Here is a 22,869-nt window from a genome sequence, read left to right as displayed (position 1 = left end):
ATTGTGACACAGAGGCTTTTTGAAGGTTAATCAGCTTTTTAGCAATAATAGGGTTGGATTCTTGTGTGACTAAGTAAGTCACTTCTGTTTCATGTGCAAATCTATCATTTAATCAGAAGCCTGGAAGTTAAGACTTACTACACTGCATACTAAGTAGAAAAGACAGTTTTTGTTTTAATCATTTTTTTCTTTCTGAACTTCACTGTATCATTTGGACTGTAAATTAGTTGAGACAGCTAGACTGATTATTTGAGAACCATTCCTAATGTGCGTGAAATCTAATAAAAGGAGTTGTACAGTTGAGTCATATTATTTGGACACAAAAGCTAAAAACTGATTTGAAGAAATATTCTTACATATACAAAATAAAATCCACTAAATGTGGTAATGTTGCTGATTTACATTTAGGGCATGATTTAATCCAATTGCAGTTTGACTGGAGGCAGTTAGTGTTTTCTTAAAGGCAACCGCAGAAACTCACTAATCTTTTTTCACATGTTTGTAGCCCAAAACAAATACTTGGGAAATGGCCAGGGTAGACTTTCAGGAAGAGTTTTTACCAAGTAAGCATTTTTTACAACTTAATATCTCTGATGTAGCTCCATGCTTGAATTTAGCTGTTGAAGTTGATGGAATTACACACAGTAGAGTAGACCTGTGTTTAAACAGAGCTGGACAAAGTATTTTTTTCTGGTAGTAATAAACTGTACTTTTTTAGATACAGGAGAGTTTATATTCAAATATATATATTCAAATATATATATTCGAATATGTATATCTTGCTTTGGCAGCACATATAGTAAAATTGGAACGATACGGAGAAGATTAGCATGACCCCTGCACAAGCATGACATGCAAATTCGTGAAGCATTCCATATATATTATATGTATATATCTAACCTTGCATGTCAGTCTAATTATAATCCCTTGCCATATAGCACTATGTTGCTGATGGGCACTCAGCTTTGTCAGTTTTGCCTTCCCCCAATGTTGTGATGCTGAGCTTGAAATAATGGTGTTGTAGATATAGAACGCAGTGTCCCTGCAAGAACTATTTAAACGGTTATCTTTATTATGCAGGGCTTGAGAAGTTTTCTTTGAGTCTCTATCCTGCTGTTGTAAGAGCTGGGTTGGATTCCAGAAAGGAAGATGATGTGTGATGCAGTTGCTGCAGTCTGTGTGCTACTACAGCACATAGGATTACAAGTTCTAATTGTTTAGATTTTGGAAGGCCTTTGATGGAAAAGCCAAGGGACTGATTTGCAGAATCTTACTGCATGATATAAATAAAGAACTATTATAAATATTTTAAAACTTGAGGAATGTTGGTTTGTATACAGGAATGTAGTTCTGCCTGGACATGAAGTATCGAGTAGGAAGAGTTGATAACTCTACATTTGTCATTTGTTTTGCTGTGTGAGTTGAAGGGAGAAAGGTTTGAGGTGGAGTAGGGAAGAGAATGGGTCAAAGCAAAAAACCTAATTACACACCCACATTTTATTCCATTAAGATGACAAAACTTTTTCCTAAAAATGAGAAAGAGAATACAGTCTGCAGACTGAGAGTTACTTTAAAAAAGGAAGGTTGCTGTGGACACTAGTGCCAGCTATGTGTGTAAGCAGTAGAAAAGCATATTCCTTGGTGTTGCCATTTTCCAGAACATATTTGCAAGCATTACTGTGGATGATGCTAATACATCCTAAAACTGCTGTACCAGATTTACTAATCTTAATTTGCAAATCTGTGTATATGCAGACTTTATTTAATCATAGTTTTAAAGGCAAGTTAAGCATGATGGGCTTAAAATTTGTCCTGCCAGCTGTTTTGTTTGACTACTCGTTACGTACATGATATGCTGCCTTTCTCTTTTCCCTTGTTCTCATTCTGTTAACACAGTGAAGTAAAGAAAATCTTTAGATCCTTCTAAACTGAAGCCATCTGGCAGTTCATAGTTGTCATGCTATCCAAATGGGGTAGATTACTCAAAATGTGCTCCCTGTGCTTAGGAGCACAGGCCTGAATTTGGTGCTGGGTTCCTCTGTCTGAGCAGCTGGGATTAAGAGTTTTTCAGTCATGGTTTAGTTAGCATCAGAAATTTTGTTTGGGACTGGGGAAAATAGAAAATTGTGAAGTGAGAGAGTGTTTGTGTGACTAAAAAAAGTAATGAGTATCTGGAGAAGGAGAAAATTTATAGGCAATTTTTTGATTGGATTGAATAGGGGATCCTAATTCTTATCTGACTTCTGTTTTCCTTTAATTTTGGTCCAAACACAAATCAACTGTATGTGGTGGTCATATGTGTAAGTTAAGTATTTTACAAATATCCCATGCACTGGGAGGGGATTCATGGAGAAAAAATATCCAGTCAAATAATATAAGACCTTACTGTGGTACCTAGAGCTTAAGATGGACCTATTTAGAAGCAAAATGGAGAAAAAAGAACAACAAAAATTTGAACAGAAATGCTTTTCATGAGGTTCCAGGTAATTGGGAACTGGGCTGGAACACCATAGACCTGTGTTGCCTGAGCAAATGACTAACTCGTGGCAGTATTTGACTGAAAATGTGGACAAGCAGTTGAAAAGAACTCGAGTTACAGTCTAGAGCACTCCACTGTTTTAGCTTGAAGTTTTGGCATACAGACACTTGGTGTTTGAACGTGTCTTGACTAAAGATGCTTGATCTAATACCCTGTTTAGTTCTTGGTCATCCCATTCTCTGGCTATGTGATCCTTGTTTAAGTTTTCTGTCCTCTCCCTGCAAGTTAAGGTGCTCCTTATCTTCCCTCTCTGCTGGATGAAGATGTAAGGAAAAATGCTTTACAGTGGTTTGGATAATCAAAGTTATTGCTAAGCTTTTCTAAGAGAATGTGTTGATAGCCAGATCACATCAATAAAGGTCCTACTTTATGGACCCTAACCTCCACCTATGAAGTCTTCCATGAAGGGCAAAGATGAATGATGACTTCATTACTCTTCCATTACCATCTACCATAGTGACATGAAATAACTTTGCCTGCTGGTTTTCACAACTTGATACAAATGTTATTATAGATTAGATTCTGTGAAGTCCTGCATCTGCGCAAGAACAACACCATGTATGAGTACAAGTTGGGGGCAGACCTGTTGGAGATCAGCGAAGGGGAAAGGGACCTGGGGGTCCTAGTGGACAGCAGGATGAGCATGAGCCAGCAGTGTGCCCTTGTGGCCAAGAAGGCCAATGGCATCCTGGGCTGTATTAGAAGGGGTGTGGTTAGCAGGTCAAGAGAGGTTCTCCTCCCCCTCTACTCTGCCCTGGTGAGGCCGCATCTGGAATATTGTGTCCAGTTCTGGGCCCCTCAGTTCAAGAAGGACAGGGAACTGCAAGAGAGAGTCCAGCGCAGAGACACGAAGATGATTAAGGGAGTGGAACATCTCCCTTATGAGGAGAGGCTGAGGGAGCTGGGTCTCTTTAGCTTGGAGAAGAGGAGACTGAGGGGTGACCTCATTAATGTTTATAAATATGTAAAGGGCAAGTGTCATGAGGATGGAGCCAGGCTCTTCTCAGTGACCTCCATTGACAGGACAAGGGGCAATGGGTGCAAGCTGGAACACAGGAGGTTCCACATAAATATGAGGAAAAACTTCTTTACGGTGAGGGTGACTGAACACTGGAACAGGCTGCCCAGAGAAGTTGTGGAGTCTCCTTCTCTGGAGACATTCAAAACCCGCCTGGACACGTTCCTGCGTGATATGATCTAGGTAATCCTGCTCCGGTAGCGGGATTGGACTAGATGATCTTTCGAGGTCCCTTCCAATCCCTAACATTCTGTGATTATGTGTGATTCTGTGAAAAGGCTACTTACAGTTCTTTCCTAATGTTTATTATTTAGGATGTCTAATGTTGAAAAGAAAGAAGCCTTTGTCTTGTACCTCTACAGGAGCAAGTGAGATTGCAGATACTAAAAGTGGAATAGACTTCTCTTGAAATTCCCTCTAGCCAAGCAGAAGGTAGTTCACCTACATTTTATGAAGTTATTGTGTGACAAATGCAATAGGCATGTATGACCACATATGGAATGAGAGATTATTTTTTAATGTCAAAAAACATCCTGCTGAGAAAAAGGTAACTCCACGACATATCCAAATGTATGCGAACGAGTGGTTCCTCTTCTTAACCTTCTTGGTTTTAAAATAGAAAATATACAAAATATAATATAAATTTCAAAATATTTCAATATGCTTGACTAAAATGCTAGGCATGACTTAAAGGCATCTAATAGAGGTCATAATGCTGGTGCATAAGGAAATCGAATAACTCATCTTGTGTTTGAAATGTTTCCTGCAGTTTCACTTCCGTGGTATTGTCTCAGGCCTGTGTCTAGAGTAGCATTTCTTAGCTGTGTCACTACGGGAAAGCCAAATCTTAAGTTGTCACATTGCATGCAAGCTGTCTTATCCTAAATTTATTTTTGGTAAATTTGGCAGATGTGTATTGCTATATTTGTACTGTCCTCTACAGTTGCTTGTGGTTTCTCTGTATATTTAAAACGAATACTTATACTTACTTACATTGCTTTGCAATGCTTAAATTCTGTTGGCATATGCTGATGTTTCTATAGGGATGTTTTGTGCAAATGTAAGTTATTAGTCTATGTGTAGATTTGAAGCCGAGAACTACATAACAGATTTGGAAGCAGTGTGGAAAATGCAATAATCATACATCCTTGATAGATTCAACTGCTTTGTTATTAGCCCACCTGCACAGAGCATTATAATACTATTATATTATGATATTTTAAATAATATAGTGGTTTAGAGTGAATTTCACAAATATTTCCATTCATTGCCCAGACACATTATCTCTACTTAAAGACCAAGATAAACACCACGTTTCTGTTATTTTATGACTGTGTCTACCTTTAGCCCACACCCAGGGCTAAACAATAAACAGTTTTTCCCTCACCCAGTGTCCCTTCCCTGACTGAGGAAGAGAATTGGGAAAAGAAGGGAGATTCTTGGGTTTGAAGTTAAACAGATTTAATAAAATAAAGAAACAAATACCAATGACAACACAAAACACACAAAATTATACTTATCTACAGAGCACTAGCAAGTTGCTCTCGGAATAGCAATTGTTAGGAATGAGGAAGAGGGAGGCTAAAAAAAAGAGGAGAGCAAACAGAGCCCCACCTCTCCCTAGCAAGCCCTCTCTTTTGTAGTGAACTTGATGTTAATGATATAGAATACACCTGTGGGCCAGCCAGGGTCAGCTGCCCCGGATTTAACTGCTAAGGGCCCTGATCACCATGGCTGGCCACAAACTGAAACAAAATCCCAATGAAACCAGGATAGACTGTGTCTTATTTTAAGAATGTCTGTGGCTAGCTATCAGCAGGATCACTGAAACTTTCATTTTAGCAGCTGCTACAAATGCATGATAGTTTAAAAAAACAACTGTTATGAAAAAGACTTTCTCATAGAATTACATTGGTTGTATTTATGTAATTGCTCTTGGTATCACCTTAAGTAAATTTAAGTGAAAGTTCATCCATAAAATTACTTTCTCAATCCACTTGAACCTTGATCCGTTTTGGTGTAATGTTCTGGAGTTGGTAAAGATGCTTTGTGATTGGCGTCTGTAACCCCAAATGGGATTACACCACCTTCTTCTGATTCAGATTTTCCTGCTGTTGCAATATGTGTTGTTTCACAGAAATGAGGAGTAATTCCCTCTCAGATGCTCATGTTGAGATCGCTGCCAGGGAACAGCGTTAGTGAGGTATTCTTTCATGACTAAACACAAGGCGTCACTTCTATTATAGACTTGGTTCTCTCCCAATGAGTTTACAAACTCGTTCTAAATAATTCACTTCAGCTTGAAGCTCTGTTTCCCAGGAGAGTGAATAGCTATCTTCTTGAAACCAATTTTTGCTTTAAGACAAACAAACCACATGGCGATTTTGAAGTTGTGGAGTAGACATCCTTTATACCGCAGACAGTTGTGCTTTCACTCAGAGCCTTTTCTGTTCTTTTTTAAAAATTATTATTATTTGCAAATTCCTTGCTGAGTGGGCAGTAATGAGTCTGCATCAGGCGGCTGCAAAGTGTGGTGTTTGTTGAGCTCTGTCCTCCATAGACAGGTTGCGGTGGGGCTGCACGTGCATCCCAAGCTCTCAAAGCAGGGTTCATTCATGCATTGCCCTCACCACCTGCAAGCATGTGAGTGTGTGCTTAGTCCGCCCTTACAGGAAAACAAAAAGAGCAAGGAGTACGTCAGTGAGCACACCTTTTCTGCTCTCATTTCAGAAAAGTTTCTACCTCCAAAGCTGACATGACTTTTCTTAGATTATCTGGTTTCAAGCTATGCTGCTATTGTAGCAGAGGCTTGCTGCAGATTAAGTACTTCTGCTGCAGGGCAGCATCCCTGGAAAATGTGGTGTTTGCAGTCTTTCACGCTGGGCCTGGGAGGATCATGACATTAAATTGCAGGAATACCTCCCGAGTAAATCTGAGGCTTTTCCAGAGCAGCCTGCCATCCAAATTTAAGCGCTTTTGAAGGAGGGGGTGTTTTGGAATAAAGGCTGTAGCATGTCTGTCTACTACCAAGAAAACAGTGTGTGCTGGAAAGCAAGCATGTGTTTAGTTAAGGCTGGATAAGCAGAAAAGAGGGTTGAAACATCTGAGAAGGAAACAGATTTTGATCTTCAAATTTTGATCACAAGCTTTTCCAGCTTCTAAAGCATGACACTTATGGTTTTTATAATACACATATTTAGAAACATTTCATAGTGTATTTTCTAAATTTAAAGAGTTTTGGCGCATTCTGATTGGACATATGGCAATACGATGTATATGACTAGTAATTTGTCCTAGCCCTTGTTTAATGCCTTTTAGTTGTGCTACCTGAGTTCATATTTGCTGCATTCCATTGCCATGATCTGTTTGTGCATTATTCTTAATAATCAGTGAAAACTTACTAAGATTTCTCTCATGTGAAGGGGAAAATAGGGGTTTTCTTGGTTGAACCTCAAGTTAGTTCCTTGCAATGTTAGCTGCACTCTTGATAACATAGGCTCTCACCATCCAGGGGTGATAAAAGGAAAAACTCATTGTGTTCTCATTATCAGTGCTAGAGTAGTTGTCCTGTGGTGTATGAAAGCTAAGATGATATGCCAGGAGATCCTCATCTGTTAGGGATAAGAAGGTGGCAGGAGGAATGAATATTTTTCACCACCTTCTAGAGCCCACAACTCTGAGAGCCAATTGACATCAGCCGACCAGGGAGTTGGGAGCATCCCTTCTCATGTATGGCTAGTTCTAGGCAGGACACAGATTCTCCACGATTTCCTTCAGTTTCTCCTCAGTGCTGAGCTGTCATAGGTTGGATGCTTCCACTTCCACCCTATCCCAGGGACACTCTTTACTGGTACCAGTTCTTCAAAGACTCCTGGGGCACTGCAGCTCTTGTTTTTGTCCTATTGCATCGTTTTACCACCCTGCCTGTTTGGCTCAGTGTTCTTGTCCGTCCTTGACCTCTCCATTGCAATCATAGATCCATCAGCCCTGCAGCTTCAGGTCCAGTTAGGGAACTGTCTCACTTCTGGTATTGATCTGATGCTGCTTGTTGACATCTGAAGAGTTCAGATCTGAATCTGGAGATACGTATACTACTATACTCCACTGTAGCCACAAAACTTTCTTTGCAGAAAACCCATCTGGGACTTGCTACCATGTAGTTTTTAATTTAAAATATCCTTATGACTAATGGAACTATAAAATACTTTGTCATTGTTGTAGCACATAGGGGATCCAGTAATAAATTAGAGGTCCTCTGTTACAAGTACCATAGATACATAATAAAACAACAACCTCTGTCTGGGAACACTTCAGTCTAAGTTCAGATTTCTTCCTTATGCACCCAAAAATCGGGTTAATCAAACTTCCTGACTAAGGGCTTAAACAGCTGGAATATGAAAGAAATTTTCACCATTCTGCAGTGTAGTAGTCCCGTATCTCTGGAAAGTACGCACTTTGTTAATGTACAAGACAAAAACTTTCATTTAAACATTTCTCACAGCATATCTAGTTTGATTTAGACAGTGCTTTGAAGCAGGAGGATGCATTTGGTCATCCCAGTTTTATACTCAGTGACTAGAGAACAATGTTTTCGTTTTATTTGAAATGTTTCCTTCCTCCTGTTCTAAAATAAAAAGCCAAATTTATGACAAAATTATTAAAATGCTTAAATGCTGAACTGACTTTTCTGATTCAGTGTTTTCATGTAGATATGTTTTCTCATAATTGCTTTTCCAGATTGTATTGGTCAGTGGACATCTGGACAGCTGGGACGTTGGGCAGGGAGCTATGGATGACGGTGGTGGTGCATTTATATCATGGGAAGCATTATCACTCATTAAGGATCTGGGTAAATATTTAATTTTAAAATATTTTTAATGCATTACATTTCCAGGACATTTTGTATGTTGTCTAAACTGGATTTTCTATTTTATCCATTCCTCTGAGCACAAATATTCATACTTAGTATAAATATTTTGCAAGTTTGTCTGTTAAACTCCTTCTTTAGTCTCAGGGGTCATCCAGAAGCAACACATCGGTCAGTGATCTAGAAAGTGCTTTGAGCCTGCATGGTCACCATCATCATAGAATGAAAGTTCAGTGTAAGATATAATATCTAGGTACCTTAAAAGGAAGTCACTCCTTTTCATTTTGTCTTAGTGAGTTCCTCACTCTGGAACGCTGAGGCCTTGCACACTGTAGTATCCTGCTATAATAGGTTTGTGGGATGCAGAGCAACGTTTCATTTTCAGGGATCACTTCTTTGAATCATTCTTGGTAATCAGCAGGATGACAAGGTGACTGGGTTCTGGAATTTGGTCTGTAGATCAGCTGGACTCTTTTGAAGTTGATATTCTAGCACACATGCTGTCAACCCTGGACTTGCTGGTCTCCCTCCTCAGAATTTCTGCTCAACCGAAGTCTGAGCGGAACTAAACCCCCATGCCATCAATGCTAAATGTAGATAAAGGAGGAGAGAAAGAGGAAAAGGCAGCTTATAGCCTGGGTGTGTCTGTTCCAGTAGTGCCATGGATAAAATACCAGTGTGGACTTGCTCAGCCTACTGCCTCCTGGTTTGCATAGCCCCCTGTGTGGGATCTGAAAGGCCAATTTTTTCTACTCATGGGCTTCATCCGACTTGTGGGTAAAAGTGGACTGCAGACAGTGTGTTATTGTAAAAGGGCATGGTCTACGTATGCCTGCACAGGGTGTGTTTGGTGGGAGAGGTGGTCCACGACATACAATGACACAGGGCCAGTGTATGTCTGGAGCTATGGTTGCACAGTCATCTGCCCGTGTTCTCCAGACACCCAGCCTCTCACAGTTTGGTCTGGTGTCCTGCTGTTCCCAGTCTGACATGGCCTAGTCTGATTTCTGCTCTCCAAACTGAAAATTCCAGTCTTACTGCCTGATCTGTAGTTTTTTGCTGGTTTTACTTCCATATGGGCTTTTGTCACTATACTCCTCAAAACTAGTTCAAAACAGACTTCTTAGTTTGTCAAGTTGATACCCAGGAATGCTTTTCCCCATTCATCAGACGGAATCTATTTTTACTCATAATTCTCTTTTTCCAGAACTGTAACCTGTGGTCAAGAGGAATGCACCACGTATTCATTAAAAACTAAAATCAGCTTCTGCTCCTGCTCTTAGCTCTGGCAGAGTTTAAATAATAAACTAGCGTTCCCTGCTTCTGATCAGAAGGATTTGTGCACTTGAACAATCTCAGTGTTTCTTGAAGAGCTCTTTGTAGACAAGCTCTGTTATATGATTAGCCACTGTCATACTGCAGTGGTGAACATCAGACATCCTTGTGAATTCCTATTCCTTTTTCTTGCATTATTTAAACCTCTTATCTCTCATTTTCCCCGCCTTGGAATGATTGGATTATCAGTCTGTGACTGAAAACAAAGCAAATCTGTTTTAATTTTTGGTCTTTTAAAAGTAATCTAAAGAGAATTCTTCTACAGAAGGATCCAGGCCTAGTCCTTCTTTTAGTGTTTTTTAATCTTTCCTTTATCATTCTTGGAAAATTGTCTACGCTCCCTCCACCTTCAGGAAAAAAAAATTATGCTTCTGTGTTTACTCAGTCTATTCCATTCAGAATAAACTGTTTTGCATCTCTTAAGGGCAAGTTCATGGTGGCATTGTATAATTCTTATTCACTGGGTTTCCCTTCATGCATGACTGAAATGCATCACTCTCTGCTTGTTCAAATATTTGATTTCCTCTGGTAGTAGCCTGTGTGTTTGCTGTACAACCTGTGGTGAAATGCTGTTTTCTCAGCTGGGAAATGCCGGAGCTTTTGCTGACGCCCTCTGTTCTGGCCAGCTGTTGAGTTCAGCTCTTCTTGTTACACCAGTGTTCTGCAGGAACGTAAGGCCGGGAGAGGACTTCTGGGTCATGACATCTAACCTGGAGGTAACCATGGGGGATAGGGCCTTTCATAAACTGTCTTCCCTAGCATATTGGTTAGTGCAGATTTTATATCTTTTGATACACATAAAATCTGACAAAAAGGACAGCAAAATAACAGATGTGCAGATTGTGTGAGAAATTAATGAGTTTTATTTAAAAACAATTCTGTAGATCACGTTTTAAGTGAGCATTATATTTTCAACTGTGGAGACTTGATTTAATATTCTTTTGGACCCTGATAAATTTAGTCTCAGACTAGTCCACTTAATACATTTGGCATGGGAATAAGCCAACTCAACTGGCTCGTCTGTATGCATGTGTAGAATTTTTCTACTGTGTACTGGGAGTCTTAAAGCCATGGTGCGTTGCATAGCCATAAAAACTGTGTCTGCATTTACCAGAGTGTTACTGATCTTACAGCTGTGGTGATACGATCTTAAAGCTGAAGCGAGCATTCTGAAATATGAATTCTAGAATATGAAGTTTGTATCGTGTAGTGATAAATACTGGCACTACTTCTGCCATGGTCCATTGGTTCCATAAAAGCAAGATATTACTGCGCTATTTAAGAAGTTTTTTTCGGTGATGATCTAATAGCACTTCATCATAATATCACTGTGACCCTTGAATGTGGCTGGCGGACACAAGTTATGCCTGTTAATTAGGATTTTGGTAATTCCATGTAGTACTTGAGGAATTACTATAGTTTAAGTACCATTCCGTACTTTCAACATAACCTCCTTCCCAAATCATTTAATAGCTATTGGCTTAGGACCAAATACATGAAATCATTGAAAAATCATTAAAATTATAGTTTAAGATGGTTATATTTTATTTCAAGCAGTGCAGTTTGTTTTCTTGCCTCAAGTAAATTTTTTTAACAGTTTTTGCTTTTATTTGTAAGTAAATCAGTTACTTAATGTGTTAGCCTTTAAATTTCCTGAATCTTAAGTGTTAGCTTTTATTTTTTTAATTGAGCTGGCTGTTTCTGTACCATATTGGTATTTTTTTTCTTTCTGGTGTTTTTGTAGATTTTCAGACACTGTAATAGTTATGTGTTCCCTATAAGGACATCTAACAGTAGCACAATCTGAAGTAGTTTTACACAGTCTTCAAAATTTCAAACTTTTGGTAGGATTTTTTTTTCCCATTTCACTTTTTGACTTCACATGAATGTCGCTTCTTTTTGAGAGAAAGGGAACTACATGAAGGCCAGACTGAACTGAAATAATTTTGTATTATATTACCAGAGAGTGGAATAAAAAGATTTAATTAGTGTAAAATCCCACATATACATTTCAAAAGAGTAGTACATTAAAAACATAGGACCAGACTGTGAACTGCTATAGTTTTTCAATACTGTTTAGAGCTATAACGATTCAGTTAGACCTGGGAAGTAGAAGAGCTAAAAAGTGGGAAGTTCCAAGTTTGTCTGAATATTTTGCTTCTAATAGCTGTAATGTCTCTCTGCCCATCTTCCACACTGGGGTGACGGGAAGGGGACACCTGCTGCGGTGCTGTTCCCTCTCCGCCTGCTTCAGGGAGGAAGCACAGGCAGCAAATTCAGAGCAAACACTGACTTTTGGATGGTTACATTTCAGCAAGGTGAATCTTGCTCCAAGTGACTTTTCCATAGCCGCCCTGCGCAGAACACTGAATCCCATCTCTTCTCTTCTGTGCGGCTGCAGCTTCACTCTCAAAAACATCCCCTTTAGCAACCACAGTTAGAGGTCAGCACTGGCTTGTGCACCTGTTGGTACCAGCACTGATTGTAGACATCTCCTGACCGGAGTGAACAGAACTGTTTTCCTTAGTGCACCCATATCAACTTCTCTGTATCAACTGTTCTCTTACGGTTGCTTGCTTTGCTAGTAGGTGATCTCAGAAAAATTCACCAACTAGTGGCCGTAATGACTAATGTTATCCAGAGGTATCTTTTCTCCCTGTTATCACTGAAGTATAATAAAGCACAAAGGAAAGAAAAACAGGGTGGGTTTTTTTTTCCCTGGAACTCTGGAAGCTTATATACGCTGCTGATCAGCAAGATCTCTGGCGAGCTGCTTCATGGCTTATGTGCTTAAAAAACGAAGAACTGGAGGTGTTTCCATAGAAGTTGTTTATGTGAAGAAAGATGAAAAGTTTCGGCTGCTTATTGCTCTTTATTTCTTTTTCTGGGAATAAAGACATCTTTAGAGGTGCTCAGGCAGTTCATGAGCTGGTCTGAACTGGTAAACTCCCTTTCCATGAGTGGAGCCAGGGCTGTTGTGACTAGCTAAGGATTCCTGATGCTTAAGAAATTACCCTTCATAACTGCAGCCCAAGTTTCCGAGGCAGTGAGCTTGTGCAGTGTGCAGTGTGCCTGCAGCTGTGTCTGGCAGCTGCCGCCCTCCCCAGCCCCCTGCAGTTTTTTAACTAAGTTTGATAGAGGCATAGAAATGTTTAGAATATGGAGTTCTGGTACGTTCTTGGAAAATGGGTGATTGAGGAGAGATGGGTGAGTGCATTTATGTCTGAACTGAAGAAGAGGCAGGAAGAAACTCTGCTTTTATCCTTTCCCTATGATGACAAATGTCTGGTTAATCAGCACACGTATAGCTTTGGTGTAAGCACCGGAGCCTCTTTCTTTTTAATCTGTCTGCAAACTGTGTAGGTAGCAAACATTGCTACAGCCATAGTGAGAGTGTTGTTTGGGGTAATTTACAGGTCATCGGAAGGCACTGGGAGTGTTTCAGGGAGGAAGGGCTGAGGGATTCCCATCTTCAAGCTGAGGGATTCCATGGGGTGTTGCATTAGCTGTGATGTGGTGTGAGGGCATTTGGAAGCTGTAGGAGGGACAGCACTCAAGCAAACTGAGGTTTTCTAGTTTTGCAGAACAACAGCTGTGTTGCTAATTACAGTCTAGAAATCTCAAACCCAACTTGTTTTCAGGTTGCATTAATAGTTCTCCAATTTTACATTTGTTCGTTTGTGTGCAAAAAAGGTGTCTCTGGAGATGGCCAATGCCATTTGCCTCAGCGTTTTCATGTTAGTCTGGTTAATGCTCTCATGTAATTTGAAACACAGATTTTCTTGTGCCCATGTCATGTGAGGTTTACAAAAGAAGCTGCCTTTCCAGGTGAGATAAAAGATTAGTTAAGCAGCTACTCATAAAAAATCACCACAAAATTACCCCAAATTTATTTTGGTGCCATATTTTGCCTTTAGTTGGCTATACCGGTTGGACAGACAGCCTGTGGGACTCGATCCTACTCTGGATGTTGGTTGCCAGTTTCTGTGAAGGAGGTATTTGTGTTCCTCTCCCACCATTTCAAGCCTCCTGCTGCTGCCATGCTGGTCTTGCTCAGGACTAACACTTGTGTAAGATGTATTTGAGCAAGAAGCGGGTAGTATGTATCTGATGATTTCAGAGCTTTAGCCAGTGCTGCCTCTTTGCTCCTAATCCAGCTGTGTTCCCGCATCGCTTGGCTGAGGGGCATTTCCCAGACAAGGCCACAGGTGCTCTGCCCTGCTCCCACCCCAGGGAGCACCTTGCCACAGCCACCTCACAGTCCAGCACTAGAAACGTGTGACTTTTATCCTTAAAGGGAGCTTGAGGGAACTGAATAATGACAATGACAGAGAAAGGTCTTTAGAAGGTGGTCAACAACAACAGAATCAACAGAATCAACTAGTATGGCAGTGTCAGCTTTCAAAGCACAATATTTCACCAACAATGCTGAAAAGGCAGACGTTCTCAACACTTTCTTCACCTCTGTCTTTACCAGCACTGTTGGGCCCTAGGCCTTGGAAACAGAAATCGAGGTCGATGCAAACACAGACCCGCCATCAGTGAAGGAAGAGTTGGTATGCGAACTATTACAGGAACTTGACCCCTACAAACTGATGGGCCCTGACAATATCCACCCGAGGGTGTTAAGAGAGCTGGCTGACGTTGTTGCAAGGCCGCTCTCCATAATCTTTGAGCAGTCGTGGAGATTGGGGGACATGCCAGAAGACTGGAAGAAGGCTAATGTCACCCTCATCTACAAGAAGGGCTTAAAGGAGGATCCAGGAAATTATAGGCCCATCAGTCTTACTTCAGTCCCTGAGAAAGTTATGGGACAAATCCTTCTGAGGGCTATCACAAGTCAAACGAAACATGCGATTGGGAAAAGCCAGCACGGATTCACCAAGGGCAAATCGTGCTTGACAAACCTGATCACCTTCTACGACAACCTGCTCAGCTGATGTGGGCAAGCCGTGGTCATCGTCTACCTGGATTTCTCCAAGGCTTTCGATATGTTTCCCCACAGCCTTCTCCTAGAGAAGCTGATGTGTCACGGTCTAGACAAGTGGTCTGTGCAGCGGGTGGGAACTGGCTAACAGGTTGTACGCAGAGGGTGGCAGTAAATAGCTCCTTTTCAAACTGTCAACCTGCCATAAGTGGGGTCCCCCAGGGAATGATACTGGGACCAACACTGTTTAATATCTCCATAAGTGATCTGGATGATGGGATCAAGTGTAGCCTGATGAAGTTTGCCGATGATACTAAACTGAGTGGGGAAGTGGACACTTCAGAAGGGAGAGCCACCCTGCAAGAAGACCTGGACAGGCTGGAAGAGTGGGCTAACAAGAACCTTATGAAGTTCAACAAGGAGAAGTGTAAGGTCTTTCACCTGGGAAAACATAAGCCAGGAGTGCAGCACAGGCAAGGATCTACCCGGCTGGGGAGCAGCTCTGTGGAAAGGGATCTGGGGGTCCTGGTGGACAACAAGCTCAATGAGTGAACAGTGTGGTGCAGCAGCAAAGAAAGCCAAGAGGATGCTGGGTTGCATCAACTAGCATCTCTATTCAGCAGAGATAAAGAAGTTATTATCCCACTCTACTCAGCGCTTGTCAGGCCACATCTGGAATACTGTGTTCAGTTCTGGTCCCTGCTATGCAAAAAAAGGTGTGGACAGGCTGGAGAGGGTGCAGAGAAGGGCCACAAAGATGATCAAAGGACTGAGAAGCCTGCCATATGAGGAAAGGCTGAGAGAACTGGGTTTGTTCAGCCTTGAGAAAAGAAGGCTTAGGGGAGACCTCATCACTGTATTCCAGTACTTAAAAGATGGCTACAAAGAAAATGGAGACTCCCTTTTTACAAGGAATCACATGGAAAAGATGAGGGGTAATGGGTACAAGTTATTCCTGGGGAGATTCTGATTGGACACGAGGACAATTTTTCACAATGAGAAACAATCAGCATTGGAATACTTTCCTGAGGGAAGTGGCAGATTCCCCAGCATTGGATACTTTTAAGATTGGGCTGGACAGGGTGCTGGGCCATCTTGTCTAGACCATGCTTTCGCCAAGAAAGGTTGGACCAGATGATCCTTGAGGTCCCTTCCAGCCACAGAATTCTGTGATTCTGTGATTGTATGATTCTATGACTTTATGCCTCCTAACTGCAGTAGAGAGCCCACTGGAGTTAGAGATGCATTGATTTTGATGGATGAATTTCACTGCTTTCTTCTGAAAAACTTAAGACATGATAATTGCTGAGTCTTTTTTTAATTAAAAAAGCTGGAGCCAGTGTTCTTTTTCCTGTCGAGAAGAGAAGCTGATGGAGGTCTGCTACTTGACACTACAGTCTAGTTTATTTTCAGAGTCTCATCTCTGCTAGCACAGGAGGAATCAATAGTCAACAGGTCCTTTGTTCACATCCCAGGTTTCTTTCAGCAACATTTACCCACAAGCTCTCTCTCCTTGTTCAGAAATGTGTTTTCCACCTTTCCCTGGCTGTGTTTGGGTCTCACTTGTTCCATCGCCAGTCAGCTCTTGGTGCCTTGCCAAGCCCAGAGGTGCACACGTTCCATCAGCTACTGCCCAGTCTGTGTGTTTACAGGGTGCATCTTTGGAAGAAGCCCAATGGCTGTGCTGTGAATTTGCCAGATCACAAACTTATCCTCTTTCCCTTCAATCGCTCAAACTGCAGCAGTGTAAGGTGTTGCCAGTTATTGCTATCTGAACTCCTGCCTGTGTTGAAGTTGTCGGTACAGACTTCAGGAAAGGCTGCGCTCCAAAGACCACTATAGTGATGGATTGTAGTACAGAATAAACATTTCCCCACTTCTGCTGTTGTCTCATGCACTGAGCTCATGTTCAGTCATGTCTGCATGCCACATGAGACCAGGAAGTCTCCTGCTCGGACTGTGCCTCCAAGTGCTTCTGGGAATCCTGGTTCTTCCAAGTAAAAAAATATTTGCTATGGGGAGCTGCCAGAGCCAGCGAAGACCAGGCGTCAAGTAGATGAATAGGGCACATTTTCCTCTTCCGCACCCAGGGCAGGATGCCTGCTGCCATTGCTGCTAGAGCAGCCTGATGAGGGAAGGATGATTGTTGACAAAGTCTAATCCCAGCCATCACACCTTTTAGACGGCTTTCCTACATTCCTAGACGGTGATCTAGACCCACGTGAGAAAGGGAGAAATGTATGGTGATAGGTGCTATGCGTACTTCCCCCTCTTTGCCAGTGTTATGGGGAAATGGAGTTTCATGAGACAACTTTCCTATAGATGCAGACATGGATCTGGTACAACTAAATCTCTGTTTCATAGGACAAAGGCACAGAAAACTGCAGAAATGTTTTAAAACAATGCGCATAAGAATTTTAAAGTACTACCTGAGTTATAGTTTATGTAACTTATAAGGTGTTGGTTAAAGAGTTTTTTCCCCTCAAAACTCATTTAAAATTCAATTTGTAACTCTCATCTGAGTTATACCCGTGACTAATGTCACTGAAAAACTGTAAGACAGATTTTTATGCAGTTCACTCTAGTCTTTGTATGCAGTTACATTTCTGAAGTCCAAATTCACTGGCTAATATATAAGGACTAAAGATATGTTTTGTTAAAAAAATGATCACTGGAGTCATTCCTTTTCTGCTAGTTTAATTGAAGTCATATAACTGTAATTTTAACCTACTTGCCAAAAATTGTTAAATGTTTTTTCTGCATTTCCTATAGCTGTGATGGTGTAGTTGTTTGCTGTCTAGGAGATATGTTGTGAAACATGATTGAATGACTGCTTTTATTGTAAGGTTTTGGGTTTTTTTTAATTAAATATGCCTGATATTAACTTCTTGTTCTTACATTCTTTCCACTTCCACAAAGTTGCATATTTTATTCTGACCTTCAGCTTTTGCAAATCTATTAAATCAACTTGGTATGAAATATCTGCATATGCTGTTACACTACAACTGCATTTATTCCTTCATTTCAGCATTTGGTTGAATGCATATTTGGCAAATACTTAAATCTTCAGTTTCCATACTGGGTTGGCATAGCAGAGGGGTGACTGCAGACATACAAAGTTGCTAATGTGGCAGTAAATTTAGGCCTACAGCCCTCCATAACAATGTTGCCCTGTGTCCTGTGGACTGCTGCTTCTCTGCAAGCTTTAATTTACCCAGACAATTCAAGATAAATTGTGTGCTTTCTTCATCTATAAAAATCTTAAAAACCTGGTGACAGAGGCTATTGTGATTTTTTTTCAAACGTGGCTGACATGGTGAAATGCTGAAATCCTTCCCAGATGAAGTCAGGGGCATCTTGTCCTTACTAACAATTTTTTTAAGGTATTTATTTTCAATGTGGGGAGACAAGTGTGGCTGGTGCATTTTCTGACTCATCAGCTCTGAGGACAGTCTAATAGATTTGGGTTTTTTTTGATCCAAAGAGCAGGGCAGCAGAGGCAGAAGGCAGAGCCACCACTCAGTAAGGTCAAACCGTGGCTAACGCTTATAATCCCAGAGGGTGAGGGAGCAGGGCCCTGCATTGCCTTTTCTGCTGCACAATTTGATGAGATGTCCAAATACCTTTAAGGAACGAGGTTTTCCTAAAGAGGAATAAGGTGCATTTTAAAGGTGGACAGCATCCTCTTCCTTTTGAGGGTTTTGGAGAACATGGTAACAGGATCAGAGCAGGGAGGAGTGCTTTGCTGACAGGGTGCTTTGCTGTTTTACACGTAAACAGACACAGGGAGTGTTTTCTTTTCTTTTTTTGTTTTTGTAGACATGACTTGTATTGACCTTATGGCACTACATTAATCCGTTCTTTGTTTAAAACCCCAAGTGCAGAAGAGCGCATTTGTCAGCGCATCTCATCTGAGCTGTCCCTGAGCTGTGCTGCTGGGTTGCAAGGAGGTGGCCCCCAAAGAAACCCTCACTCTCGCAGTGGTGCTGCCTGGCTTGATGGCAGCCCATCACACCAAGCTCTGGGCTGCACTTCCCTCTTCTCCCCCCACCTCCCCAGTCAAAAGGCTTAATCCATGTTATTTTTAATTACTAGAGTTGCAAATCATTCACAGCTTTCCCCTCCACTCTTGTATATCCAACTCCTTCCTTGACATTTCCTCTCGGATATTCCATTGCTTACTTAAAATAAAGCTACCTAAAACCTCTGACATTTCTCACCTCCATTCTTCTGTTAAATCTGCCCTTCCTGTTCTGTTGTAAACTCATCAGCCTCCCTAAAAGGAGAAAAAAAAATTGCTGCAGTGCCCAACTTGGCTCTTGCCTCTGCTTTCATTTCTCACTCTCCAGCCTGTCTTGCCTGTTTTCTGTCTTCTTCTTCATGCAATCCCATGTCTCTTCTCCAGGAGACCTCATTCTCTTTACTCCAGACCTCCAAGACTCAGAGGTTTACTCGCTTCCCAGCGCTATCTTGACCAAGGACCTCATCCTCAGTGCTGCAAACAGAACCTCTATCAACAGAGAAAAATCAAGCAGATTGCATTGCATTAGACTCTTTTAAGAAGAAAACAAAAGCCATTTCCCAAGCAAAAAGCTATTTCTCTTGTCTAATTTGAGCTTCACTAGAGAATTATGAATATATCATAGTCAAGGTTTAAGTAATACTAGAAGTATTATAATGGTTAGACTTAATGATCTTAAGGGTCTTTTCCAACCTAAATGATTCTATGCTGTAAAGTTGTTTTTTTTAAGGTGTGCTTTGTCTTTTTGAAGCTTGTAACTTTATTAGCCTTAAAATTTTCTCTGTTAAATTGCTGTTTTTCACTCAAAGCAAAAATGTTTCTTTTTAAATAAATATCTAACTAGACAGACACTTTTATGCACAAGTAGTGAGATTAGTTGCCTGAATCATGAAGGATTGTATTTCTAATAAGAGAATGAAAGCCAAAATCCCACTGTTTTAGAATGGAAACTTCTTGGTCTTCAGAGGAAAAAAAATGGGTGTCTTCAACTAATTGCATTGTTACTGTAGTTTATTGTTATATGTATATTCTTTCAAATTAGCCAGAGATTCAGGATGCTAAGGGAAAGAGCTTTTTTCCTAAAACAGACCTTGCCTGTGCCGCAGAATACAGAAATTAGGTAACATTCTCTAAAATATTTGGGAATATTGAAATCTGTCTTCTATTTCAAAAGCTATCAGAGCCCTGCCAGAAAAGCAATATAATTGGGTAGCAAATATTAGGAATTTGTGTGTATTCAGTTTATTGGGGCCTTAGTTTATTGGGACCTCTAGCAGAGGCCAAAACTGTGTGGGCTCTTACTCTGGAAATACTATGGAAGACTGCAACACCATAACTGTGTACAGCCTATTACAAAGGAAGAAAAAGGGCTTAAAAAGTTACTGTGGCTTGGTGAAAGTGACCTTATCTGATAGTTCACTTGAGGTCTAGACCAGAGTAGGGAATATTATAACTAAAAATATCACTTATATAAAAACTAGGCAGTAGAATGAGAATGCAATGAGAGCTAAAATATGTAACTTGCCGTGAATCCCAGCAGTTTAATTGAAGCAGGAAATAAAGCATTTGCTGAGATTCTGGAAATTTCAGAAAATCTCCTGTTTCCCAGTCTGTTAATGAGTGAAACATTTTCCACTTTAGCAGATCAAATCTAAAAGAAAATGAGAAAAACACTGAATATTTGGCCAGATTTAAAAAAAAATTAACAAAGCATTGCTAGTTTGGAGGGGATTTTAATAATGCATAAAAGGACTGCTAGTGCATTGTATGCAAAACAGAGCAATTAAGAATGACTATTGATACAGCTAATTTGGCCCTAAATATGCACCAGAAATTGCCTTTTTTTTTTTTTTTTTTTTTTGCAGAAGGCTGCTAGTAAAGTCACAAGAGACTTGGGAAATTTCCATGAAAACCGGGCAACAAAGAAGACAAAGCAGGAGAGAGGATGGGGAAGGCAGAAGGCATAGCATGGAGGAAACTCAAAGACTGAGACACAGTTTCCTAAGACACTGTTTTCAGATAAACCCAGTTGTTACTGCAATAAATTAAAAAGGATGAGGACAAGCAAGTAATAAAGAAAAGTGTAAGTGCCTCATTAAAAAGGATAGTAGTCATGTGTTTGAGTTTGTCGATGCTGTGTGTGTTCCAACTTCAAACTCTAAACCTGCAGCTTGTCATCAAAGGAATCCTTTAAAACTGGAATGCCATCACATGAACAAGCCATGGGTGGCTGGGGTATTAGGTGCATATCAGGGTCCTTTGCAAATTGTTCATGGAATAATTTCTAAGATAAATTTCTGGCACAGAGTATCAACTGAGAGCGTCAATGTTTTGTAGTATGCCTGGGCATAAATAAATGGTGTACAGCCAAAACGTTAAGCTCCAAAAAGCAGTGGATGGGACGTGGACAATAATCTGCTGCAGTTAAAAACACAGAGTTTGAGTTTGGTACGGTCATTATGATGCTTGAGTAATGTCAGCTGGTACAAAGCACATTACACAAGTGGAATTTCACTATTGTAACATAGCTGAAGGAAGGGAAGTGTTCCACATTATTGATACTACATCAGGGGCTTAAGAGATCTTAGTAAATATAGCGTTTCATTCTTGTTTACAGAAAACTACGTTGATACTTGAAATGGAAGCAGATTGTACCACTGTGTTAGATTATGATTTCTTGTCTTCTTTAGCAAAATGTGGAGTCCTGGTTTCATTTTTATTTTATGCTGTGGCAGAGGTTTTAGAAATTCCAGGCATTTTATGAGAAGTGCTTGCATGGTAGAAATATCCCAACTAATGTCACACAGTAAATCCCCTATGTCTAATCAGCTGCAAACCTGAAAAAGGTAGGGAGTGCCTTAGGAATTTAATGATTGTCAGCAGTGTCATCATGTATCTTACTATTTTTGTATAAATAACCTTTTAAAGAAATTCCAGGCCACAGGGTAATAATGCAGAAAAATGCATCACTCGTGATGTTAAGTGCAGCAGTGGACAAGACTTGAGGATGATCTATCTGTGTATACCTTTCCCTTTTAGCTCCTGAAGCAAATACATCAGTGGCTCAGGCAGTATTAGGGATCCGATAGTGCAATTTCTTCTACTTTCTTCTACAGTTGAAGGCTTTGCTGGGCCATTTATGCAGAGTCTTGGGAGGGTAAAGCTGGCAAAGCTCTAAGATACCTCATGGTCTTCACAGTTTCAGAGAGCATTGTGGGGGCCTGCAGTCATTTTCCTTTTTATTGGATACAGGTGAGCTTCAGCCCCGTCTTTGTACTACTAAGGAGCTTCTCCTCTCTTCAGCTAATGCAACTTCTTCCGAGTGCTCTTAAAAATCAGGAGGGGTGGGAAATAAATGCAGCTTTCAGACTGAAGAAATAGAATATACTTTAGAAATTAAAACCAAGAAGATAGATAGTGTTTTACCACTGAATACACTATAAATGCAAGTTAAAATACTTTACATGTTAATCTACTCACATCAATTTGCAGTTTGCTTGTACACCTTATATAAGCTGAGCAGCTATTTGTTTTGCTTGTGGGTGATCCCAGTGCCTTGGCTTGCAGGGGAAAAAATGCTTGTTCACAAAGGTGGAATGCTTTTTATATTTTCAAGAGCTGATCAGACTTATGACAAATGACTTTTGAAGAAGTCAGATTAGCCATCATAAACTGTCGTCTTAGAAAATACTAAATCTTTGTACTTAATCCTCCCCATCAGTAACAATTTATGTTTATAAAGTGGTAAAATATTTACTGAAGGAAATTGAGTATTTACATTACTGATCTCTGTTTTGATTAAAAGAAAGGCACAATTCAAGTTCTCCCTCCTGGCTTATGTGTTATCTTGAGGGTGAAGTGCATTTATTTTTTTACACTACATGTGACAGATGAGCATAATGTGTCTGTGCTTGTACCAAACCATACATTTCAGTTTCGCTATGTGGGAATGTCTCAATTCTATCAAGCATGCGCAAGATGTGTAGGACATAAAATTCAGGTCTTGTATAGCATCCTGGTAAGTATCTTATCAGAGAGAGATCATCCACATGTGTAAGAACATGTGTGGATTTAATAAACACTGTCACATCTAGAAAGTATCCATTTTAGATTTAAAATTAATGTAAAATGTGTATAGATACATATATGTGTGTGTGTAACA

At 40.4% G+C, this 22,869-nt stretch overlaps 1 protein-coding gene and 1 non-coding gene across 2 annotated transcripts in view; both read left to right on the top strand.

Annotated features, from left to right (window-relative positions):
* CPQ (carboxypeptidase Q) overlaps positions 1 to 22,869 on the top strand; it is a 148,427-nt gene that overhangs the window by 79,388 nt on the left and 46,170 nt on the right. Inside the window, exon 4 of the mRNA XM_068396996.1 lies at positions 8,295 to 8,406. Within this exon, the coding sequence (XP_068253097.1) occupies positions 8,295 to 8,406 (112 nt within the window). The remainder of the gene's footprint in view (positions 1 to 8,294; positions 8,407 to 22,869) is intronic.
* Positions 780 to 882, top strand: LOC137661666 (U6 spliceosomal RNA). The gene has a single exon (XR_011047890.1). It is a non-coding gene; the product is annotated as a U6 spliceosomal RNA (small nuclear RNA).

This window comes from Nyctibius grandis, chromosome 3 (genome assembly GCF_013368605.1).
Source record: "Nyctibius grandis isolate bNycGra1 chromosome 3, bNycGra1.pri, whole genome shotgun sequence".
Classification (NCBI taxonomy): domain Eukaryota; kingdom Metazoa; phylum Chordata; class Aves; order Nyctibiiformes; family Nyctibiidae; genus Nyctibius; species Nyctibius grandis.
The sequence above is the reverse complement of the archived record's forward strand: the minus strand, read 5'-3'. Positions and strand labels throughout refer to the sequence as shown.